This window comes from Ascidia mentula, chromosome 1 (assembly GCF_947561715.1).
Source record: "Ascidia mentula chromosome 1, kaAscMent1.1, whole genome shotgun sequence".
Lineage (NCBI taxonomy): Eukaryota > Metazoa > Chordata > Ascidiacea > Phlebobranchia > Ascidiidae > Ascidia > Ascidia mentula.
The window spans coordinates 27736314-27762083 of record NC_138566.1 but is presented as its reverse complement, the minus strand read 5'-3'; the positions used below and the strand labels follow the sequence as shown (position 1 = coordinate 27762083).

Here is a 25770-nt window from a genome sequence, read left to right as displayed (position 1 = left end):
TAAATATATTGTGTCTTTGAATATTTGAGTTGAATTCCCAACATTTGGTAAACTAAAGTGCATTTTAATCTGATTGGTCATTTGCATGTTGCCGTTGCCATGGTGTTGCCTGTGATTCGCCCAATCAGAATCCATCATCCAGTCCCGTGGCTCAGTCACTGAGTGCAGACTCTCAAATGAAGGCCATGACTGGAATCCATATTCTGATGCAAATCTGGAAAGAAATTCAGTTTATGTCTTCAGAATAATTGGAAATGATAATAGAACCCATAATAACCTGGTCTTTGGATACTTTGTCCAGTCCAGACAATCGTCATTGTAGTTGTAATAATGAACATCTCCATAATAAACACTGTAAGGATCCTTGGCAACCCAACCCTCTTGTTGTGTTTCCCGGCCATTTGTTGGACTCGATGTTAGAAATGGTCGGGAATTATCGAGGTCGGTCACAACCGATCTGATCGTATCTAAACCAAACAGTAAGAAGTACTTTTTATTTGCTTTGTTTGTTTCCAGGTAATTTCACACAAACTTTTTTAACCTACCCACATACAAAGTCACATAGTCGCGCTTGTACCGGTCGAAATGATCTGTGGTGTTGTACCAGTCCGTAGACAAAGCTGCCTCATTTTCATTATTACCGGCCCATGTTACAATGGATGGGTGGTGTTTCAGTCTCCAAACTTGGTCGTTGACCTCCTAATATTTTTCTAAAAATTGCTGTGTAGGTAGAGTACAGCATAAGCTAAACGCTCATATCAATATAAAATGGTAGACAAGCGCCGTTTTCCAACAAAATGGCTTTTCCGTCAACAATTGCAGCCTTATATGCCGGATTCTATTGGCGTTTTAAACACTTTCCGGGACTAATATTTTTCTAAAAATTGCTGTGTAGGTAGATTACAGCATAAGCTAAACGCTCATATCAATATAAAATGGTAGACAAGCGCCGTTTTCCAACGAAATGGCTTTTCCGTCAACAATTGCAACCTTGTATGCCGGATTCTATTGGCGTTTTAAACACTTTCCGGGACTAATATTTTTCTAAAAATTGCTGTGTAGGTAGATTACAGCATAAGCTAAACGCTCATATCAATATAAAATGGTAGACAAGCGCCGTTTTCCAACGAAATGGCTTTTCCGTCAACAATTGCAACCTTGTATGCCGGATTCTATTGGCGTTTTAAACACTTTCCGGGACTGATATTTTTCTAAAAATTGCTGTGTAGGTAGATTACAGCATCAGCTAAACGCTCATACTAAAATAAAATGGTAGACAAGCGCCGTTTTCCAATGAAATGACTTTTCCGTCAACAATTGCAACCTTATATGCCGGATTCTATTGGCGTTTTAAACACTTTCCGGGACAAGCTAATTTAATTTAATCCAGAGCCGCAGGATAGTGGATGGGAAATGCCCGGTTATAAGGAAGGGAATTATTGGAGATTGGAGAAATCACATGAGTGAGGAACAAGCAAAAACCATCGACGAAAAATGCAAAAAGTATGGAATTGATCATTTGTGGGGAAAATACCGACACTTGTTTTAATCCAAGCAACACCTGGTTTCCTTGACAACGAAGGACACTCATAACAACATAATCAACGTCTAAAAATGCCCAATGCAACTATCTGTGTGTGCAACGCTCTGCATAATAAGTAGCTTGTGAGTAGTGCTTATCACACCACTTGCTCAATGATTAATTAGAGGATGAAAGAGGATGAGGATGAAAGAGGATGAGGATGAAAGAGGATCAGGCTGAATGAGGATAAGGATGAAAGAGGATGAGGATGAAAGAGGATGAGGATGAAAGAGGATCAGGCTGAAAGAGGATGAGGCTGAAAGAGGATGAGGATGAAAGAGGATCAGGCTGAAAGAGGATGAGGCCAAGTTGAGCCAAGTGCGAGATCAGAGCGTTGAGCCGAGTAATCTGCTATTGTACGACCCTGTGAGCGGGAGGGGCATTGTTAATTGTTCTCTCAATCACGTCGAGGTCAACACAAGTTCACACGTCGATCAATTAGAGTGTTACGCTTGCTTTAATTTCCCACTGCGAAATCTATTGTTGTGAAAACTGCGTTGTAACCCACGCTGGTTTTCCGAAGTGAAAAAGAGTTTATTTATCAAACAAAAGTGTATAGCTGTCGTGTCGAATATGGATGTGTTCGATTGACATAGGGCCAAGACGGAATAACATTTTCCTGACAAACATGGATAGCAACCGTTTAAACTTGAGTCAAAGCGGTGGAGAAGCTTTCAAACTGGGTTCTAGCCATTCCATATTAGAGATCGCATTAAAAAGCCCACGACCACAGCAGAAGCATTTCACCTGTAACAATTACAATATCAAATTACTCCGTGTCAAAACACACCTTTGTTTTTAAAATAACTTGTGCTTTTGCTTGATCACAGTGATTTTAAGTCAGAACGCCGATGGTTGTTTGTTTATGATCTGTCGCTGTGTGTGATTGTTAATTTGGCTGACGCAGGTCATAAAAATCACTCGAGCGATTCAAACTTGGTATTCCAAACGAATTGATTGGACGTTCAACAGAGTTCACACTGTGTTTTCGAGCTGGACGATCAGTTTACAACGTTGAAAGTTGAAGCCGACTCTGATCAAAACGATCACATACCAAAAAAGTACAATCACTTTATAAGGATGATATTTATAACTAAGTTGAACCGAGCATGACGTGCTGATACATTTGGCCGATTGCTAATCTCGAGTGCAGTACGATGGTATGAAAGGGAAAAGTGTTAATTGTTCTCTTCTCTATAATCTGGAGCGGGCGTGGACACGGATGTTTAGCTCTTTCGATTTGCCTGGGAGCATTTCATACACCTTTTCATGCAGGCTTCTGATTGGTTTATTTCCATCCGAAGCACCGCACAATGCATTTGGAGCTGGGTAATTGGTACACGGGGCGGCGTATCGCTGATATAGGTTTGTTCGCATTAATAAGTGTTTGACTGGTAAAAAATGTGCGATAATATTATTTATTTTTAAATAATGGAAAGAAAGTTCCCAGCGAAAAGAGGGTAGTTAAAAAAAAAGAAACTCCCAAGCGTATAACAGGGTAGGTGGAAGCGTTGTAATTAGCTTTGCAATAAAACAACGAAAGAAAAGTTCCCCAGCGAAAACAGGGTAGGTGAAAAAGAAAGCTCGCAAGCGAACAAGAGGGTACGTGGATGCGTTGTAATTGGCGTTAGGTGCATGCGTTGTAATTAGCTTTAGGTGCATGCGTTCTAATTAACATCACAGCGACATGCGAACCAAACTTGATATTACAAACGGACGTTCAAAGAAGAGTGCACACTGCGTATTGTTTAACGATGAATGTCAGAGCACACGCTGTGCGAGTCTTGACGCGGCGCTGTGGGAAAATTGCTAGTTGTTCTTTTCCGTCTCCGGAGCGGGAGTGGGCACTTTGGAGCTTTTCACGCAGCTTTTCAGACTGTTGATTGGTTTGTGGGGTTATAGTGAAAGCACGCGCTGTTTTATTTATGTTTATTTGGTCCAGCCGAAGCACCGCACGATACGTTTCGAATTGGACTATCATGCAGCTTCGTAAAAGAACCAGTAAAAAAGAGAGTAGGGGAAGAGTTATGCGCCGCTTTGTAATAGTACAACGAAAGAACAACCACCAGCGAAAAAAGCATAGGTGAAAAAATAAGCTCCCAGCAAGCAAGTACATGGTAGCTGCATAGCGTGATGAAGACCAACATGATGGCATGCAACTCTAATATTCCTTGCGAAGTTCAAGTCAACAAAATCAACGAATTGAAACAAGAAACGGTAAGTTGGTTTACTCTTAAACTTGCTATTTCAGTTTTTTTTGTTGTAAATCTCATGCTGTAGTAAAAACTAAACGGATTTAAAACATAACTACAATTTAGATATTGTTTATTGTTTTGTAGAGCGACAGGGAAATTGGGCCATTGCTTCGTGACAACGCACGACGATTTGTCATCTTTCCTATTCAATATCATGACATATGGAGAATATACAAGAAAAGCAGAGGCTTCCTTTTGAACAGTGGAAGAGGTATGCAAAATTCTTTACCGCTTCCGACGGGATTGTTAATGAGAATCTCGTAAGTTACTCAAATACTACAAACAACTTTCAACAAGCTTGTATGGTTTGGTAAAATGAATTGTTACAATTAGGTCGAACGTTTTGCTCAATAAATACAAGTGACTGAAGCCAGATTTTTCTATGGTTTCCAAATTGCAATTGAGAATATTCATTTCGAGATGTACTCTCTTTTGATCAATACTTATGCACGAGACAGTCAAGAGAGAGGAATGTAGTTTACGTATTTCACACCAACAATATGATAATTTTTCAATGAATGTTGCTCTGTTTTGTGGTTTCCTAATAGGCATTTTGTTATGTTGACATGTTCTGCAACACCACCATAGTTTTGTAAGCCTAACGTCAATCGTCAACCTTTCATCTCAAAATTACGTTTTGTTTAACCATATTTTTATAGGGAGTACCTGTTCAACGCGATCGAAACTATGCCATGTGTTCGCAAGAAGGTGAGTGGGCCTTCAAATGGATAAATTAGCAACAGTCAACCTCTGCAGAGCGAGTGATTGCATTCGTTGCGGTGGAAGGCATTCCTCTGCTGCAATATTCTGGTTGAAAAAAACGAGGCCTAATGCCTGGTCTTACCTTTTCCTATGAACTCATCAGCCGTGATGAGGTTTGTATAAATTGTAAAGGCAACCACGTAAAGGGGGATATGCGGTGGTCGAAAATGCCCATACCCAGCGATGCGGCGTTGACCTTATTTTTGTGTTCATATTGTAATGTTTATGAGAAATGTCGTTTTGCTAACTTTTCAATAATTTAAAACGTGCTTTTTTGTTTCTTACAGGGCTTGCATTGTGATTTTGCCTGCTTGATGTTCAAGCATTTGATTAACAAACCATCTCATGCCCAAATAATTGAAATAATCGGAGATGCAGTTTGCATTGAACAGGCAAGTTTCACCTAATACACAGCTCCGCATCCATGCTTTCCAACCTTCAATGTTAATCATACAAATAAAAACGCTTACAGAATCCAAAATCCGCACCAAAGTGTAATGCACATAATTGCTGCAAATAAATTTATTTGGGAGAATAGCATGCATCACAATAGTTTTGTAAATTGCTGTTTTTTATATTACTTGTGCCAAACGCCACTCAAATAACGTAGTTTTGTGAAAGGCGAACTAACACACAACACAGTGTTGTAACGCGTCCGTTTGGTTTACAGGAGTTTTTGTCCAAAAATTGTGTTGTTTTTACTATTGTGTCTTAAGAAAATGTATTTCTGTGAATTTGTGATGCAATATATGAAAAATACCGAATTGTATGTTTTAGGTGTACAAATCCGAAAAACCCTTTCGATTTCATGGAGTTGATCTTACTCGAAGGAAAAAAACAACTTCTTCGAAAAGCGCATCGGCGAATATTAGAAAGCTGGTGTGATGGCAAAAGCGGAAGACATCAAATTTACGCTAGATGCAGACTTTTAACCGTTTCCATTGTCATTTATTATATTTCTATCTTCGACTTACTAAAATAACTGGCATTGTTGTTGTTTTTCTTGTGGGAATCCAGTAATTTCGAATTGAAATGGCCGATTTTTTAAGAAAATTCTCCACATATTCGTGCATGTTTGCTACTTGAGGTCGAGTTTTACAGAGATCAGGCGTGGATGTCTGCGGGAAATTGTTATTACATTTACTATTGAACGCAGAATGTACACCCACAGACAACAAACGTCTTATTTGGACGCCTTATCAGACCATAATTTGGTTAAAAAAACAAAATGGCACCTAATTATAAAAAGAAATGTCCCATAAAGGTTGCAAGAAAAGTAGTTGTTAAAAAACTGCGTCCATTATTGCTAAAAAATGTATTAATGCTATTTGTTCACCGACTTAGCACGACGATTGTTCCGTGCAGGAGGAAGGGGGGCCTTATCTTTCCTCAGTCCACTGGGGGGAACAACAGATTATTCACTTACTTTAAAAATATTTTACATCATATTTTTCAAACCAATGCATGTGATTGATGTAAATTTAACTATGTCTGTATAAAAAAAGCTAGACCCTTGTCCCAAACTACAACCGACACGTTGGTATAAACTTGCGGTTAATATTTACCTAATGTATTTCATTTTCTTCAGTGTTCTCTAAAATTGTGTATAAGCTGCAGACAGATGGCCACTGTTTCGACCTAAACGGTCTCATCAGTGCAGCTGGTGTGACTATAAGACGACTTTGCCGACCAAACGCCCAAGCAAAGACTTCCACTTTGTGGTGACTATAAAATCACCGTTCTTCAAAATGCTTACAATTATCTTTAATAATCTATTACGTAAAAACACCACAAAATCAGACGAGACAAACCAGACCTCCGTCTAACGATTGACTGGTCGAAAACCAACTTGATTGTTTATTTCGTTTCAAGGCGTTAATTTAAAACAAAAACAAAACAAAAAAATATTTAATGGCAAAGATATATCATTGTAATGTTTGGAAACAATCTTTGTCAGGTTGATCTGGTATTAAATCACGTTTGAGTTTTATTCAGTTACCTACATCCTTTATAAGTTTAAAATAATGTTTTGCACTGTTTTTGTATAAAATTGAATCAATGCAGTTTGTTTTCCTAGTTTCGAAACATTACAATGACATGTCGTAGCCATCAATTAAAAAAAAATGTTTTCTTTTGAACAAATGCAGTAAAACACGACATAAACAACCAAGTTTGGTGGTGCTATATATGCCTAAATCAACAAAGCGTTTACAAGAAAACACTTTACTTAAAGAAAGCATTTTACCTTGGGTCACAAGAGTTTTTAACCGATGCCTGTTGCTCTTATTGATAGGAGCAATAGCCCGATGAATTGAGTTTAAATACATTAAGTTTGTTGCCGACAGAATGCTTGTTGAGTTGGACTGTCCAAAGTCGATGAATCTGAACCGACGTATAGCTATTGACGACGGCGTTCCTGTGTCTTCCACCTGAGAAATAGATCGTTCAAATTAATTTCGTTTGAAACAATGAAAAGCGTGGGTTAAAGAAATGTATGCAATGCAGTTAAATGGTGAACACGCGCACAACATGCAGTTTATTGATCTCACGATCCGCGACAGAAATGTTCTAACTCTGGATAACTATCGAAAGCGGAAACTTAATTTTTTCAGTATATCCAATAAGTTAGGTGACAATAGTCTTATGTCTGTTGTGCCACAAGTTACGAATTTAAGACACGTTTTTTAATCAATGGATTTCGCTGGAACCAAGACGACACCCAAGCGAAGATAAACTTTGCTAGACCTCAATAGCTGTTCCTATCGTAAAATCAACCTATCCAGATGTGTTATGTATTTCTGCTCTCTTCTTTCACTGAAAGAACTTGTATTGTAATCTTTTACCTTGCTTGCGGGTAAACACTGCCCGCATTTACATTCTGTGACCTTGAGTTGTTTGTTTTCATCATCACAGCTTTACACATTGTACGGTTTCCATGTTATAGTTGCAAGTGGGGTTCACTTGATGCTTTCCTGTGGTCGTCGCAATCAGAACCATGTATGAACGAATCTCAACGTTACCATTAAGATTAACAATGTCAGCAGAGCATTCGGTGCGTAAAATATGTGCGTCACCTTTCTCTTCCCAACCTGGAGATGTCGTTCATATATTCTCAGCAAAACGATCGAGATGTTGAAAATATCTTGGGCCGAAATTGACAAAACTATTGACCATCAGTCAATTCAAGTCGCTTGTGTTTAAGCGGTATATTGTTTCGAATGCGATCCTATAGAATGTCAGGGCACATGAGACTTATTACACTGATCCACTATATTTACCAACAGCACCCGCGGGTGAAAAGGCCAACGCAACAGAAAAGCAAACCATTTTAAATGTATCAATCAAATAGAAATAGAAAAACAAGTAGGTCGGAAAAGAGCGGTCGATCGACGGCCAACTAATGTTATTCATTTACTGTTCCGCTGGTATGTCAATAAATCTGAACTGACGTGGCTATTGGCGATGACGTTTCTCTCGAGACCTTCACTCGAGATTTATATCGTTCAAAGTAATTTCGTGTGAGCAATGAAAAGCGTTGGTTAAAGAAACATATGCGCAACGCAGTTAAAACATGAACACGCGCAACAACATGCGACTTTTCATCGCACGTTCCGCGACAGCAATTTGCTAACCCTGGATCACTACCGAAAACCGTGCACATCTGCGGCACGTGAAGACACTCTCTTAAAAACTAGAACTGGGTTTTAATTTGCGATGTGTAATAATTTACTGGTAAGTACAGCCAAAGATGCCCATGCAGGCGAAACTTAATTTTTCGAATATATCCAACAAATTAGGTGACATCCATCTCATGTCTGTTGTGCCACAAGTTACAAATTTGAGACACATTTTTCAATAAGTTGATGTCGCTGGCACCAAAACGATGCCTACGCGAGGATAAGACTTTGCTAGACCAAAATAGCTGGTTCCTATCGAAAAATCAAGGCATCTAGATCATTCCAAGTATACCCCCCTCTTCCCCCCCCCCCCTCCCCCCCCTCCCCCCCCCCCCAAAAAAAAGATGAAGTTAGGTTTTCATTTTAAGTTTGTTTTTCACCTTTCTCTTTTTTTGGGGGAGGGGAGGGGGGGGGAGGGGGGGGGAAGAGGGGGGTATACTTGGAATGATCTAGATGCCTTGATTTTTCGATAGGAACCAGCTATTTTGGTCTAGCAAAGTCTTATCCTCGCGTAGGCATCGTTTTGGTGCCAGCGACATCAACTTATTGAAAAATGTGTCTCAAATTTGTAACTTGTGGCACAACAGACATGAGATGGATGTCACCTAATTTGTTGGATATATTCGAAAAATTAAGTTTCGCCTGCATGGGCATCTTTGGCTGTACTTACCAGTAAATTATTACACATCGCAAATTAAAACCCAGTTCTAGTTTTTAAGAGAGTGTCTTCACGTGCCGCAGATGTGCACGGTTTTCGGTAGTGATCCAGGGTTAGCAAATTGCTGTCGCGGAACGTGCGATGAAAAGTCGCATGTTGTTGCGCGTGTTCATGTTTTAACTGCGTTGCGCATATGTTTCTTTAACCAACGCTTTTCATTGCTCACACGAAATTACTTTGAACGATATAAATCTCGAGTGAAGGTCTCGAGAGAAACGTCATCGCCAATAGCCACGTCAGTTCAGATTTATTGACATACCAGCGGAACAGTAAATGAATAACATTAGTTGGCCGTCGATCGACCGCTCTTTTCCGACCTACTTGTTTTTCTATTTCTATTTGATTGATACATTTAAAATGGTTTGCTTTTCTGTTGCGTTGGCCTTTTCACCCGCGTGTGCTGTTGGTAAATATAGTGGATCAGTGTAATAAGTCTCATGTGCCCTGACATTCTATAGGATCGCATTCGAAACAATATACCGCTTAAACACAAGCGACTTGAATTGACTGATGGTCAATAGTTTTGTCAATTTCGGCCCAAGATATTTTCAACATCTCGATCGTTTTGCTGAGAATATATGAACGACATCTCCAGGTTGGGAAGAGAAAGGTGACGCACATATTTTACGCACCGAATGCTCTGCTGACATTGTTAATCTTAATGGTAACGTTGAGATTCGTTCATACATGGTTCTGATTGCGACGACCACAGCAAAGCATCAAGTGAACCCCACTTGCGACTATAACATGGAAACCGTACAATGTGTAAAGCTGTGATGATGAAAACAAACAACTCAAGGTCACAGAATGTAAATGCGGGCAGTGTTTACCCGCAAGCAAGGTAAAAGATTACAATACAAGTTCTTTCAGTGAAAGAAGAGAGCAGAAATACATAACACATCTGTATAGGTTGATTTTACGATAGGAACAGCTATTGAGGTCTAGCATAGTTTATCTTCGCTTGGGTGTCGTCTTGGTTCCAGCGAAATCCATTGATTAAAAAACGTGTCTTAAATTCGTAACTTGTGGCACAACAGACATAAGACTATTGTCACCTAACTTATTGGATATACTGAAAAAATTAAGTTTCCGCTTTCGATAGTTATCCAGAGTTAGAACATTTCTGTCGCGGATCGTGAGATCAATAAACTGCATGTTGTGCGCGTGTTCACCATTTAACTGCATTGCATACATTTCTTTAACCCACGCTTTTCATTGTTTCAAACGAAATTAATTTGAACGATCTATTTCTCAGGTGGAAGACACAGGAACGCCGTCGTCAATAGCTATACGTCGGTTCAGATTCATCGACTTTGGACAGTCCAACTCAACAAGCATTCTGTCGGCAACAAACTTAATGTATTTAAACTCAATTCATCGGGCTATTGCTCCTATCAATAAGAGCAACAGGCATCGGTTAAAAACTCTTGTGACCCAAGGTAAAATGCTTTCTTTAAGTAAAGTGTTTTCTTGTAAACGCTTTGTTGATTTAGGCATATATAGCACCACCAAACTTGGTTGTTTATGTCGTGTTTTACTGCATTTGTTCAAAAGAAAACATTTTTTTTTAATTGATGGCTACGACATGTCATTGTAATGTTTCGAAACTAGGAAAACAAACTGCATTGATTCAATTTTATACAAAAACAGTGCAAAACATTATTTTAAACTTATAAAGGATGTAGGTAACTGAATAAAACTCAAACGTGATTTAATACCAGATCAACCTGACAAAGATTGTTTCCAAACATTACAATGATATATCTTTGCCATTAAATATTTTTTTGTTTTGTTTTTGTTTTAAATTAACGCCTTGAAACGAAATAAACAATCAAGTTGGTTTTCGACCAGTCAATCGTTAGACGGAGGTCTGGTTTGTCTCGTCTGATTTTGTGGTGTTTTTACGTAATAGATTATTAAAGATAATTGTAAGCATTTTGAAGAACGGTGATTTTATAGTCACCACAAAGTGGAAGTCTTTGCTTGGGCGTTTGGTCGGCAAAGTCGTCTTATAGTCACACCAGCTGCACTGATGAGACCGTTTAGGTCGAAACAGTGGCCATCTGTCTGCAGCTTATACACAATTTTAGAGAACACTGAAGAAAATGAAATACATTAGGTAAATATTAACCGCAAGTTTATACCAACGTGTCGGTTGTAGTTTGGGACAAGGGTCTAGCTTTTTTTATACAGACATAGTTAAATTTACATCAATCACATGCATTGGTTTGAAAAATATGATGTAAAATATTTTTAAAGTAAGTGAATAATCTGTTGTTCCCCCCAGTGGACTGAGGAAAGATAAGGCCCCCCTTCCTCCTGCACGGAACAATCGTCGTGCTAAGTCGGTGAACAAATAGCATTAATACATTTTTTAGCAATAATGGACGCAGTTTTTTAACAACTACTTTTCTTGCAACCTTTATGGGACATTTCTTTTTATAATTAGGTGCCATTTTGTTTTTTTAACCAAATTATGGTCTGATAAGGCGTCCAAATAAGACGTTTGTTGTCTGTGGGTGTACATTCTGCGTTCAATAGTAAATGTAATAACAATTTCCCGCAGACATCCACGCCTGATCTCTGAAAAACTCGACCTCAAGTAGCAAACATGCACGAATATGTGGAGAATTTTCTTAAAAAATCGGCCATTTCAATTCGAAATTACTGGATTCCCACAAGAAAAACAACAACAATGCCAGTTATTTTAGTAAGTCGAAGATAGAAATATAATAAATGACAATGGAAACGGTTAAAAGTCTGCATCTAGCGTAAATTTGATGTCTTCCGCTTTTGCCATCACACCAGCTTTCTAATATTCGCCGATGCGCTTTTCGAAGAAGTTGTTTTTTTCCTTCGAGTAAGATCAACTCCATGAAATCGAAAGGGTTTTTCGGATTTGTACACCTAAAACATACAATTCGGTATTTTTCATATATTGCATCACAAATTCACAGAAATACATTTTCTTAAGACACAATAGTAAAAACAACACAATTTTTGGACAAAAACTCCTGTAAACCAAACGGACGCGTTACAACACTGTGTTGTGTGTTAGTTCGCCTTTCACAAAACTACGTTATTTGAGTGGCGTTTGGCACAAGTAATATAAAAAACAGCAATTTACAAAACTATTGTGATGCATGCTATTCTCCCAAATAAATTTATTTGCAGCAATTATGTGCATTACACTTTGGTGCGGATTTTGGATTCTGTAAGCGTTTTTATTTGTATGATTAACATTGAAGGTTGGAAAGCATGGATGCGGAGCTGTGTATTAGGTGAAACTTGCCTGTTCAATGCAAACTGCATCTCCGATTATTTCAATTATTTGGGCATGAGATGGTTTGTTAATCAAATGCTTGAACATCAAGCAGGCAAAATCACAATGCAAGCCCTGTAAGAAACAAAAAAGCACGTTTTAAATTATTGAAAAGTTAGCAAAACGACATTTCTCATAAACATTACAATATGAACACAAAAATAAGGTCAACGCCGCATCGCTGGGTATGGGCATTTTCGACCACCGCATATCCCCCTTTACATGGTTGCCTTTACAATTTATACAAACCTCATCCCGGCTGATGAGTTCATAGGAAAAGGTAAGACCAGGCATTAGGCCTCGTTTTTTTCAACCAGAATATTGCAGCAGAGGAATGCCTTCCACCGCAACGAATGCAATCACTCGCTCTGCAGAGGTTGACTGTTGCTAATTTATCCATTTGAGGGCCCACTCAGCCTTCTTGCGAACACATGGCATAGTTTCGATCGCGTTGAACAGGTACTCCCTATAAAAATATGGTTAAACAAAACGTAATTTTGAGATGAAAGGTTGACGATTGACGTTAGGCTTACAAAACTATGGTGGTGTTGCAGAACATGTCAACATAACAAAATGCCTATTAGGAAACCACAAAACAGAGCAACATTCATTGAAAAATTATCATATTGTTGGTGTGAAATACGTAAACTACATTCCTCTCTCTTGACTGTCTCGTGCATAAGTATTGATCAAAAGAGAGTACAACTCGAAATGAATATTCTCAATTGCAATTTGGAAACCATAGAAAAATCTGGCTTCAGTCACTTGTATTTATTGAGCAAAACGTTCGACCTAATTGTAACAATTCATTTTACCAAACCATACAAGCTTGTTGAAAGTTGTTTGTAGTATTTGAGTAACTTACGAGATTTTCATTAACAATCCCGTCGGAAGCGGCAAAGAATTTTGCACCTCTTCCACTGTTCAAAAGGAAGCCTCTGCTTTTCTTGTATATTCTCCATATGTCATGATATTGAATAGGAAAGATGACAAATCGTCGTGCGTTGTCACGAAGCAATGGCCCAATTTCCCTGTCGCTCTACAAAACAATAAACAATATCTAAATTGTAGTTATGTTTTAAATCCGTTTAGTTTTTACTACAGCATGAGATTTACAAAAAAAAAAACTGAAATAGCAAGTTTAAGAGTAAACCAACTTACCGTTTCTTGTTTCAATTCGTTGATTTTGTTGACTTGAACTTCGCAAGGAATATTAGAGTTGCATGCCATCATGTTGGTCTTCATCACGCTATGCAGCTACCATGTACTTGCTTGTTGGGAGCTTATTTTTTCACCTATGCTTTTTTCGCTGGTGGTTGTTCTTTCGTTGTACTATTACAAAGCGGCGCATAACTCTTCCCCTACTCTCTTTTTTACTGGTTCTTTTACGAAGCTGCATGATAGTCCAATTCGAAACGTATCGTGCGGTGCTTCGGCTGGACCAAATAAACATAAATAAAACAGCGCGTGCTTTCACTATAACCCCACAAACCAATCAACAGTCTGAAAAGCTGCGTGAAAAGCTCCAAAGTGCCCACTCCCGCTCCGGAGACGGAAAAGAACAACTAGCAATTTTCCCACAGCGCCGCGTCAAGACTCGCACAGCGTGTGCTCTGACATTCATCGTTAAACAATACGCAGTGTGCACTCTTCTTTGAACGTCCGTTTGTAATATCAAGTTTGGTTCGCATGTCGCTGTGATGTTAATTAGAACGCATGCACCTAAAGCTAATTACAACGCATGCACCTAACGCTAATTACAACGCATCCACGTACCCTCTTGTTCGCTTGCGAGCTTTCTTTTTCACCTACCCTGTTTTCGCTGGGGAATTTTTCTTTCGTTATTTTATTGCAAAGCTAATTACAACGCTTCCACCTACCCTGTTATACGCTTGGGAGTTTCTTTTTTTTTAACAACCCTCTTTTCGCTGGGAACTTTCTTTCCATTATTTAAAAATAAATAATATTATCGCACATTTTTTACCAGTCAAACACTTATTAATGCGAACAAACCTATATCAGCGATACGCCGCCCCGTGTACCAATTACCCAGCTCCAAATGCATTGTGCGGTGCTTCGGATGGAAATAAACCAATCAGAAGCCTGCATGAAAAGGTGTATGAAATGCTCCCAGGCAAATCGAAAGAGCTAAACATCCGTGTCCACGCCCGCTCCAGATTATAGAGAAGAGAACAATTAACACTTTTCTCTTTCATACCATCGTACTGCACTCGAGATTAGCAATCGGCCAAATGTATCAGCACGTCATGCTCGGTTCAACTTAGTTATAAATATCATCCTTATAAAGTGATTGTACTTTTTTGGTATGTGATCGTTTTGATCAGAGTCGGCTTCAACTTTCAACGTTGTAAACTGATCGTCCAGCTCGAAAACACAGTGTGAACTCTGTTGAACGTCCAATCAATTCGTTTGGAATACCAAGTTTGAATCGCTCGAGTGATTTTTATGACCTGCGTCAGCCAAATTAACAATCACACACAGCGACAGATCATAAACAAACAACCATCGGCGTTCTGACTTAAAATCACTGTGATCAAGCAAAAGCACAAGTTATTTTAAAAACAAAGGTGTGTTTTGACACGGAGTAATTTGATATTGTAATTGTTACAGGTGAAATGCTTCTGCTGTGGTCGTGAGCTTTTTAATGCGATCTCTAATATGGAATGGCTAGAACCCAGTTTGAAAGCTTCTTCACCGCTTTGACTCAAGTTTAAACGGTTGCTATCCATGTTTGTCAGGAAAATGTTATTCCTTCTTGGCCCTATGTCAATCGAACACATCCATATTCGACACGACAGCTATACACTTTTGTTTGATAAATAAACTCTTTTTCACTTCGGAAAACCAGCGTGGGTTACAACGCAGTTTTCACAACAATAGATTTCGCAGTGGGAAATTAAAGCAAGCGTAACACTCTAATTGTTCGACGTGTGAACTTGTGTTGACCTCGACGTGATTGAGAGAACAATTAACAATGCCCCTCCCGCTCACAGGGTCGTACAATAGCAGATTACTCGGCTCAACGCTCTGATCTCGCACTTGGCTCAACTTGGCCTCATCCTCTTTCAGCCTGATCCTCTTTCATCCTCATCCTCTTTCAGCCTCATCCTCTTTCAGCCTCATCCTCTTTCAGCCTGATCCTCTTTCATCCTCATCCTCTTTCAGCCTGATCCTCTTTCATCCTCATCCTCTTTCATCCTCATCCTCATTCAGCCTGATCCTCTTTCATCCTCATCCTCTTTCATCCTCATCCTCTTTCATCCTCTAATTAATCATTGAGCAAGTGGTGTGATAAACACTACTCTTGTGGATGATGATGTTCTTTTCTTTTTATGCTCTATACGAGTCTACTCGAAGAGATTGTCAGTCTAAAATGTATTTTTTTGCTTTATTTTCTTGAGCTGAACATGAAACACAAACTCATGACGTAACAATACTTCCCATATGATCATTCTGACGTCACAGATGCTGATTGTTTCGCCTCCATTTCCTTGTCTATGTTTCCAATAAAATTTGTTTTTAATTTATCCAAATCATCTCAAAATGTTTTCATCCAATAAATCATCCATTGACGTAATCATTCGATTGACGATGACGTCACTACATTTTACCTTGTGTGACGTCAATTTTCTTCAAATCCATCCGTGGTTTGTAAGGGAGGTCGTGTTTCTCGGCCACGTAACGTTTCTGCCATTCTAACTGCGGGAAGTTGTCTGCAAACGAATTGTGACGTAACAACATGTCAACTAAACGTAACAATCAACATGAATGACGTTATTACTTACATTCTTGCAAAGCGGTTCTGGCTGCGTTTCGTTCGGCTTTCTGAATGCTGCAACACAAATGACGTCATTGCACATTTCGTTTACTTATTGTGGAGAATGCGGGACACAAAGTTTTGTGAGGAAATAATGATCAAACATATTGAACTTATGACGTCATACCTCTCTCCCGTGCCTGAACCGATTGACTTTCCATCGAAAAAAACAGAAACAACATATTTTCTTGCATGGGAGGGACCTAAGCACAGAGATTTGAATCCCGGTCACTTACTGTTAAACATCACTACACATTTCTCTTAACAAGTTTGATACAAATATTGATTAAATAATTAATTTGTACCAACTTCCTAACACCGGTTTGTTAAATGAGGGTGTAACTCCTCTATTACATAACATTACACATGATTGTGACGTAACAAGGTTACCAGTTTGGTGAGATATTTCGTAGGTTGGGAGTTGGGGTTCTTTCCCTTCTTGTCGTAGTGTGAGGCAACATTGTTGTAAACACGACTTGGGGTCGTTCCATTCTTGCTTCAAGATGAATTCCTGGATGGTGGATTTACAAGTTATGTGTCACGTTGTACACGAGGTTGGGGCAAAATTATGGTTCTGTGTCTCATGGAGGGTATACACGTTTCTAGCATATTTACTCTTGGTGTGTTAACAACAAAGGCGAAGATTTCAACATAATCCGTACCTTTAGTCTTGGGAAGAAGCAAACTTTCATAAACCCTTCCACGTATTTCAAACCCTTGTCCACGTAAAGAGCGGCCACGAAAGCTTCGAGAAGATCGGCGAGATTCTTCTCCCTCCACTCTGGTGCTTTGGCGCCTGGAGGTTTGTTACGAATATGTTATTGGTATGTGGGGTGTTTTAAAGGAAAACCGGTTTGATATCTGCGGTGTTTTAAAGGGAATCGAGTTTCATATCTGGGGTGTTTTAAAGGAAAACCGGTTTGATATCTGGGGTGTTTTAGAGGAAAATCGGTTTGATATCTGCGGTGTCTTAAAGGAAAACCGGTTTGATATCTGGGGTGTTTTAGAGGAAAACCGGTTTGATATCTGGGGTGTTTTAAAGGAAAACCGGTTTGATATCTGGGGTGTTTTAAAGGGAATCGAGTTTCATATCTGGGGTGTTTTAAAGGAAAACCGGTTTGATATCTGGGGTGTTTTAGAGGAAAATCGGTTTGATATCTGCGGTGTCTTAAAGGAAAACCGGTTTGATATCTGGGGTGTTTTAGAGGAAAACCGGTTTGATATCTGGGGTGTTTTAAAGGAAAACCGGTTTGATATCTGGGGTGTTTTAGAGGAAAACCGGTTTGATATCTGGGGTGTTTTAGAGGAAAACCGGTTTGATATCTGGGATGTTTTAAAGGAAAACCGGTTTGATATCTGCGGTGTTTTAAAGGAAAACCGGTTTGATATCTGGGGTGTTTTAGAGGAAAACCGGTTTGATGTCTGGGGTGTTTTAAAGGAAAACCGGTTTGATATCTGGGTTTTTTTAGAGGAAAACCGGTTTGATATCTGGGGTGTTGTAGAGGAAAACCGGTTTGATATCTGGGGTGTTTTAGAGGAAAACCGGTTTGATATCTGGGGTGTTTTAAAGGAAAACCGGTTTGATATCTGGGGTGTTTTAGAGGAAAACCGGTTTGATATCTGGGGTGTTTTAGAGGAAAACCGGTTTGATATCTGGGGTGTTTTAGAGGAAAACCGGTTTGATATCTGGGGTGTTTTAGAGGAAAACCGGTTTGATATCTGGGGTGTTTTAAAGGAAAACCGGTTTGATATCTGGGTTTTTTTAGAGGAAAACCGGTTTGATATCTGGGGTGTTTTAAAGGAAAACCGGTTTGATATCTGGGGTGTTTTAGAGGAAAACCGGTTTGATATCTGGGGTGTTTTAAAGGAAAACCGGTTTGATATCTGGGGTGTTTTAGAGGAAAACCGGTTTGATATCTGGGGTGTTTTAAAGGAAAACCGGTTTGATATCTGGGTTTTTTTAAAGGAAAACCGGTTTGATATCTGGTTTTTTTTAGAGGAAAACCGGTTTGATATCTGGGGTGTTTTAAAGGAAAACCGGTTTGATATCTGGGGTGTTTTAGAGGAAAACCGGTTTGATATCTGGGGTGTTTTAGAGGAAAACCGGTTTGATATCTGGGTTTTTTTAGAGGAAAACCGGTTTGATATCTGGGGTGTTTTAAAGGAAAACCGGTTTGATATCTGGGGTGTTTTAGAGGAAAACCGGTTTGATATCTGGGGTGTTTTAGAGGAAAACCGGTTTGATATCTGGGTTTTTTTTAGAGGAAAACCGGTTTGATATCTGGGGTGTTTTAGAGGAAAACCGGTTTGATATCTGGGGTGTTTTAGAGGAAAACCGGTTTGATATCTGGGGTGTTTTAAAGGAAAACCGGTTTGATATCTGGGTTTTTTTAGAGGAAAACCGGTTTGATATCTGGGGTGTTTTAAAGGAAAACCGGTTTGATATCTGGGTTTTTTTAGAGGAAAACCGGTTTGATATCTGGGGTGTTTTAGAGGAAAACCGGTTTGATATCTGGGGTGTTTTAGAGGAAAACCGGTTTGATATCTGGGGTGTTTTAGAGGAAAACCGGTTTGATATCTGGGTTTTTTTAGAGGAAAACCGGTTTGATATCTGGGGTGTTTTAGAGGAAAACCGGTTTGATATCTGGGGTGTTTTAGAGGAAAACCGGTTTGATATCTGGGGTGTTTGTAAAGGAAAACCGGTTTGATATCTTGGGTGTTTTAAAGGAAAACCAGTTTGATATCTTGGGTGTTTTAGAGGAAAACCGGTTTGATATCTGGGGTGTCTTAAAGGAAAACCGGTTTGATATCTTGGGTGTTTTAAAGGAAAACCAGTTTGATATCTGGGGTGTTTTAAAGGAAAACCGGTTTGATGTCTGGGGGTGTCTTAAAGGAAAACCGGTTTGATATCTGGGGTGTTTTAAAGGAAAACCGGTTTGATATCTGGGGGTGTCTTAAAGGAAAACCGGTTTGATATCTGGGGGTGGTTTAAAGGAAAACCGGTTTGATATCTGGGGTGTTTTAAAGGAAAACCGGTTTGATATCTGGAATGTTTTAAAGAAAAAACAGCTTGTCATTTTGAATATTATGTTGATTGAAACATGGTAGCAACACAATCCATTCATGCAACGTTTTACCTGAAGTGTCCCCATCCAAATTACATATGACGTATTCAGGCATTCCCAACTCCGTTGCTACTAGCGACTGCGTACGCCCGTTCACAATGGTTGCCCGTAGCAACGTGAGATGTCCTGCGTCACAAACAAAATTAGTTAAACATTCACATGTTGTCTGGTTTCGTGGCAACAGATAAAATATTATCCAGTTTGAAGACTATAGCTGGTTGGGTAATGGGTGATTTTGGTCAACGTTAAACTACTTTGATTGCCAAAGTTACTATTGTTACGTCACAAAGTACACCAGGGGAATCACCTTCGTGGTGTGTGGGATAGACCTTGAAGAGATATGTGGAAGCGACGAGGTTGCAAATCGAATCTCCAAGAAACTCCAAGCGTTGGTTGTGACCTCTGTGCAACTTAAGTTAGAACGAGTAAAATGCGAAGCGCCCTGATTGTTACGTCACCTTGTTAGAATGTTCTCGTAGACATTCCTCCAAGTAAAAGCTTTGGCGAGAATCCTGACGTGGTTGAACTCGACTCCGATCGAATCCTCGAACTTGGTCAGCTTCTGGAGGATCGGAACATCCTTGATGCATCCTCTGTCGGATCCTGGCTCTTCTTCCTGCTCCGGGATGCAGGAAAGATGATGAGGATGTTTGGAGTTTCGAAATTCATTACAACGTTTAGTAAACGTATTTGCAGATGGCGGTGACCATCCACCCAGCTCCAATATAAAAACCAATAATACGTAACCTGTAGAGGGTGCAGGGGTAAGTCCCTCCACACTCCTTTCAGTTTAGGGGTTTCCCACAGAAACTCGCCGAATAGTTTTTGAGTTTGGCCGAGTCCACCTTCCATGTAGATTGCGCCTACGCAAAACATGACGTCACATCAACATTATGTTGGTTGAAATCTACACGCCTTGGTGCACACAAACACGTGACCTTGACCTACTTACCCATCAAGGCTTCGAAACAATTTGCCATCGCGTGACGTAAGTCGGCTTTGCGGCATAAATCCGGACCATGAGCGTACAGCATGTATTCATCGAGGCGGAGACGCTGAAATATTTCCGTGTTTAAAAAGTTTTGATCTTAAGCATAGAAAGAGAATATTTCAATATTGTGGGAAATCACCAAATCCTACATGGGGTGGATTTACTCAGGAAAGGTTGATCCAAGTTTCACAAATACGAAAAAGGAATCAAGAACTCACTTCGGCCAATGTTGCCAGATGCTGATTGTTGACGAGGACTGTACGAAACGTTGTGAGTGCACCTTCTGATAGATCAGGGAACATAAGGAAGAGGTGAACGCTCGTGAAATATCCGACGACGGCGTCACCCAAAAACTCCAATCTCTCATTGTGCTCGATAGGGGAGAGCACCGGTCGGTACTGTCCCAATCTTGCCATAATCCGGATCAGTGTGGTAATACCACGCTTCCGCGTCCATCTGTTAGGTTACTCACTTCTTAATTTGTTGGATTGGAAAAACTGCATCATTATGCACTACTTTTTTTTATAGGTTAAAAAGAAACTGTATTTGTTTGGTTGTTTATTTCACTACTAATAAGTCTCCGTTTGCATCAAAGTATTTTTGCTAATAAACCACAAGATGACATCATCACCAGATGACGTAATAATGTTTAGTTACTTGTAATGAATGGAGCTATCTCCGTATCTAGGCACTCTCAGACCACAGTTGGAGAGAGCGTTACGCACGTGATCCGGATTTAAACCGAAATTCATCTGACAACTTGGATGATTCATCGCGCGCTGAACAAAGGTTTTAGAATCAACTTAGTATGACGTTGGGGTTAATGGAGAAACTCACACTTAACCATTTCCTCTCCTTGAACTCGTATCCGATTTTCTTTTCCAAACTCTTCAGACACAGGTGGTATCTGACGATATACGAGTGACGTAATAAACAAAGCCAGGTGATCAGTAAAATAGGAATTTAAATCACAACGAAATATTTCACACGACCAAGAATTACGTGATTTCCCCAAAACAATCATGAAGTCACAAAACTGTGCCTCTCAGTCACTCCCCACATACACTTGTAATAGTTACTACCTGAGGTGATGGGTCAACACTGGGAGCAGTAGAGAGTGTTGACAAACATCGGAATAAATCCCGGTTCTTCGGAAACCTTTGCTGCTCAACTCAACCGTGACCTCCCGCTGCATGTCCTTCGCTCTGGAATATTCTCTTGTTTTTCACTCAAATATTCGTACAGATCAAAAGTTTCCCGGTATTTCCGCTAATTTAACAGTTTCATAAATTGTGTAAGCTGCATAAAGATGGCCACTGTTTCGACCTACAAGGTCTCCTCAGTATCATAAATGTTCGGGATCTTTTAATGTTTCAAATATGGATTTGAACTGAAAACGGTTTATATCCTCCCTTGTTCCAACTTACCTCCTGATCTTCTGGAGGGCGTCCTGCCTCTCTCTCAACTTCTTTTTGTCTCCTGGCTTCACTTTCGGTGAATTGGCCATTAGGTGGCGCAGTTTCAAGTAGGATTTCGATATTCGCTGATAACTGGAATCACACGAGATTGTGGTGGTTGTGGAATGGTGTTTGTGGGATGGTGGTTGTGGGATGGTGTTTGTGGGATGGTGGTTGTTGGATGGTGTGGTTATGCAACACAGTAGCTTTTACCGACCCACACTTGAACACTTACGTAGGATCTCCAGCGTAGCTCAAGTTTGCTGGTCTTATCCCGAAATGAACAATCATCGGATACCGATCGTCCACAGGATGATTCGAATCTGATTTCGATTCCACTGGTACCCGGTCGTATCTGTCCAGTTGATCAACCCGGAGTGAACTTGGTTTTTTACCCGGATACGTCACAATCATTCCTCGAACCTTAAAACAATCGCACAATTGTTAAAACCCTGTTTTCCAGTCAACTCATTATTTTTTTTTACCTCATCCGTGTATTTGAGCCAGTCGTCATGGGAACAACGCATCAGCTGATCAAGTTCACGTTCATCAACCAGAGGTTTATCATTCTCCATGAGATATTCTAGAACTTTGCATAGCGACAATATCTCCTTCCCATTGTCTGCAAGAGTTCGAACAAATCGCGGAAAGAATCGAAATTTTCGTAAGTTTTCGTCTTCTGTGTTCTTCTCTAACCTCCCATCGCGCGCTTCCCAGTCGTAAAGTTCGAGAATTTCTCTGTAAGATTTTAATAAACGTGAGTCGGTTTCATCCACACTTGGAACCCCCAACATAGAATGACCAGGTTTTCTTAACTGTGGAAAGTTCAACAGTCGATACCTGAACAGATAATCGTGAAAGAGGTCGAGTCCTTCCATACAAAAGTTCTCAGGAGCTGTTTCTTCGATCAAGTAAATCGTGTAGCGGATGTGAAAACGTATGATGTCACAAAAGGGAATCTGTTACGTCACATAGAACAGTTGCATTAAATTTTCTAAACTTTACAGAGATACGAAAAGCATCGTCAAATTTAAAAACAGAATTTTCACAAATATTTGTTTATTTTTGTGAAACTTTTTCAATTTCACACAAGTTGATTTTTGTGTGATTCTACTTTTTACCTCAGTGAGCGGCTCGTGTGAAAAAATGGAGAAACCTTCGAAATAATAATCCTGACCGTTCCACTTTATGGTAGTTGGCGATGACGTCATGAAGTTGACGGCAGGCCCGACTGCGACTCTGTAGTGATGCAACTTTCCTGAACCAAATCAAAGTTTACTTTATTCCGAATTAGTTAAAAGAATACGCGGATTTGTGACGAAATAATAATTTTTACCAATGTTGTTTTTCATCGGATGACAGGAAGGCGGCTTTTCCTCGCCAGGATAAATATTATGACGAATCCCCTTTAATCTTGCTCTTTCGCTACAGCGACAAAGAGGACCATCGTTTGCATGGCCAGGCTCATTGTACCTTCAACATACAAACAACCTCTAGTACACATATAGAAATATAGGTTTAATTTCGCAATATATGTGAAGCAAGGTCGCTGCCCCTTGCAAGCTTTATTCCACTCTTGCATTGTTTTACATACATTTGTATTATTTAGTAAAGTTCCCACCACAATTCATCATGAAGCCGATCTTTGTGAGCCCTTAACCTCCTGATCATGTTGATGAACTCCCCGGCTTGGTCGAGCTCCCCTTCCTCAAGATCCGAGTCCTCCGCATCTCCACCATCCAACACTTTCTGCAACTTGCTCAGAGAAAAACTGGAACACAACAATTAGTTGAAAAGTTGACGAATTCCCAAAAGTGAAACTTGATGATCAAGGTTAAGTTCATTCACATATTTCACCAAAGTTATATCTGAATATTCGACCAAAATAAAGAACTTCACAATAAGTTTTACTTGGGAACACTCGGTTGCTTTTGGTCGATGTATTCTGTCAAGTTCATGTTTAGTTTTTTTGCCGAATCCAAAAGTTTTTTGGCAATCATTGAAGATTTGGCCTTCTGGTGTCTCGTTACTAGAACAAATTTCTAATAAAGTTTCTGGGGTCAAAATATCTCAAGGAAAGTTACATTGAAATTGGTGTTTCCATTGGTTGATTTTCTCTACAGATATTTGTGTGCTTTGGTTCTGTAAAAATACAAGATTTTATTGAAAAAAGTATGGTTGATCTGATAATACAAAGAACTTCTTAAACTCCAACATAAAATTTCTAACCAGATTAATATCTTCATCCAAAGTAGTATCCCGAGTTTCTACAACAATGTTGGAAACAAATTTACAGCAAATCTTTGTCAACTAAGTTAAAAAAGAGCAAAAAAATGGTTAAAATATTATCTTTGTTTTTATAAAATTTATACAAAGTAAAAGGTTTTCAATTACAAATGTTTTAATTCATGACAAATGAATGTCATGTGGCCACAAACCTGTTGCGTTGAGTTTGTTGTTTGGCGTCCACAAACTTTTGTGACGAGATCCAAGTTGTTTTTTAAATCTATGAATAAACTTGGTGTCAATTAATGAAGTCAAGTAATTATACATTATGTCATCACAGCTAATGGAATATTGTGTTGGAAAGAAACTAAAAGAATTATCTGTCACAAAAATTTTGAAAGTTACCGATTAATTGTTAATTCTAAATCCATGGGTTTTGATCCAAATGTGGGTCACCAAACAGACGCAGGTCATAAAATTAGTTTAAGTCAGTTTGAACAGTTTGTCTTGCTTTAACTAACTGAGTAAAACTTGTTTGTAAGTTCACATAAACCTGTCACATATTTCTGTCAACTTTTGTGTCCCTTCCACTGTAGAATCAGAATCCATCACCCTTGAAACAAGACATCAGAATTTGCATAATGTGTTTAGACGTAGTATTTCATCATTGCTTTGCAAACATTGAAAACAAAAATATATCATGAAATTTTCCACAAAAACAGAGATTTTCATTCTTTGTGTTGATTTTCAAATTTTCATAAAAATAAGGTACAACATGTAATAAACCTCTTGTATATGTCCCCATGTTGTGTTGATTGAGTGTAACTCGCCTTCAATCGTTTGATTTCTTCATTAACATCAACTTCCTGTTCAATTTCTTCCAATTCATCATCAGATAAACAACCGCTACACAAACATCATAAACTTAAAATCAACTTTTTTTTGTGTTTAAATGAGCATTAAATGAGTAATTTGGCACCTTTTTCTTTTTTTGCTTTGTCTTCTATCTGAAGAACGCGATGTGTGCGAACCTAAAAATATATTTTTTCATGAAATCCAAAAAAATTCAGGGGAAGAAAAAGTTAAGCCAAAGTGAAAATCTTACCTTCTTTTGACCTTGTTCGATTTCTGGGTTTTGAACTGTGACAGAAAACATAAAAGTATTTTTAACAACATAAGATAAGCCCTGTAAAATTAGCCCTGCAAGCTGATTTTCACCAAGTGCTGTGCAACCCTACATTAAAAGGTCATTTGTTGGCAAAAATAACTACACTCACTTTGTCCTTTCCCTCGACCTTGGTTCCCTTCTTCTCTTTTCATCCCATCTCTCCTCCCTCGACCTTCGTTGGTCTGGAGAACGACCTCGACTTTCACTCCGTCCAACCAGATAATCTGGTTGCCGATGACGATCTGAATGTGAAGCAAGGTGGTTTCTGTGACCGGGAGAATCATATCCAGGTTGTCCTTCATGCATAAGTGGGTTTGGATGCCACATGTCAGGTTGCATGAATCTATGTCGGATGTGTCCAGGAGGGGGTGGGGGTGCAAATGAGGGTCCTGGGGGCCCATGACCATCGCCCTGCCATACCCATCTACCCTCTGTTTCTGGGGGTCTGTAAGGTGGAATAGGGGGTGGAGGGGGCCAACCCCTGGGGCCCCAACCTTCCATACGTGGGTATCCATGGCCAGAGCCCCAATACCGATCCCTACCATCCATATTTGTATTAGTTCCTTTAAACAAATTCCTGAGCAGCAAAACTAGATATTTTTAACCACGTGGGCAGGTTATAAGATCACGTGCCGCCAAACTTTATTTT

General features: G+C 39.4%; 2 protein-coding genes and 1 pseudogene across 2 annotated transcripts; 1 reads left to right on the top strand and 2 right to left on the bottom strand.

The window, feature by feature from the left end:
• Positions 1 to 25694, bottom strand: LOC145907147 (ribonuclease 3-like). The gene is made up of 33 exons (XM_082994582.1): positions 25231 to 25694; positions 25059 to 25093; positions 24933 to 24984; positions 24740 to 24859; positions 24507 to 24566; positions 24166 to 24233; positions 23957 to 23994; positions 23812 to 23869; positions 23639 to 23756; positions 23349 to 23498; positions 23064 to 23200; positions 22849 to 22985; positions 22568 to 22686; positions 22213 to 22465; positions 21963 to 22150; positions 21698 to 21820; positions 21353 to 21475; positions 21108 to 21177; positions 20928 to 21049; positions 20489 to 20726; positions 20232 to 20334; positions 20027 to 20142; positions 19738 to 19895; positions 19587 to 19681; positions 19292 to 19405; positions 16817 to 16950; positions 16545 to 16665; positions 16282 to 16357; positions 16123 to 16169; positions 15949 to 16050; positions 546 to 720; positions 278 to 467; positions 1 to 214 (listed from the first exon to the last, which is right to left on the bottom strand). The coding sequence occupies exons 1-31, from the start codon at positions 25668 to 25670 to the stop codon at positions 638 to 640; spliced, it is 3798 nt and encodes a 1265-aa protein (XP_082850708.1). The 5' UTR covers positions 25671 to 25694; the 3' UTR covers positions 1 to 214; positions 278 to 467; positions 546 to 637.
• On the top strand, positions 3716 to 5531 carry LOC145914254 (ribonucleoside-diphosphate reductase subunit M2-like; annotated as a pseudogene).
• On the bottom strand, positions 12286 to 14194 carry LOC145894353 (ribonucleoside-diphosphate reductase subunit M2-like). The gene is made up of 4 exons (XM_082982916.1): positions 13478 to 14194; positions 13182 to 13355; positions 12566 to 12782; positions 12286 to 12391 (listed from the first exon to the last, which is right to left on the bottom strand). Exons 1-3 carry the CDS (start codon positions 13559 to 13561, stop codon positions 12729 to 12731), a joined length of 312 nt encoding a protein of 103 aa, XP_082839042.1. The 5' UTR covers positions 13562 to 14194; the 3' UTR covers positions 12286 to 12391; positions 12566 to 12728.
• Positions 25695 to 25770: the final 76 nt, after the last annotated feature.

Excerpts from the sequence above, each read along its gene's own strand:
- LOC145894353 (XM_082982916.1), bottom strand. The coding sequence starts at position 13,561 with ATGAAGACCAACATGATGGCATGCAACTCTAATATTCCTTGCGAAGTT. Across the intron at positions 13,356-13,477 it reads ACGAATTGAAACAAGAAACG|AGCGACAGGGAAATTGGGCC; the intron begins GTAAGTTGGTTT and ends ATTGTTTTGTAG. Across the intron at positions 12,783-13,181 it reads GGATTGTTAATGAAAATCTC|GGAGTACCTGTTCAACGCGA; the intron begins GTAAGTTACTCA and ends ATATTTTTATAG.
- LOC145907147 (XM_082994582.1), bottom strand. The coding sequence starts at position 25,670 with ATGGATGGTAGGGATCGGTATTGGGGCTCTGGCCATGGATACCCACGT. Across the intron at positions 20,335-20,488 it reads ATCTGGCAACATTGGCCGAA|CGTCTCCGCCTCGATGAATA; the intron begins GTGAGTTCTTGA and ends GAAATATTTCAG. Across the intron at positions 19,406-19,586 it reads CTATCCCACACACCACGAAG|GACATCTCACGTTGCTACGG; the intron begins GTGATTCCCCTG and ends TTTGTGACGCAG.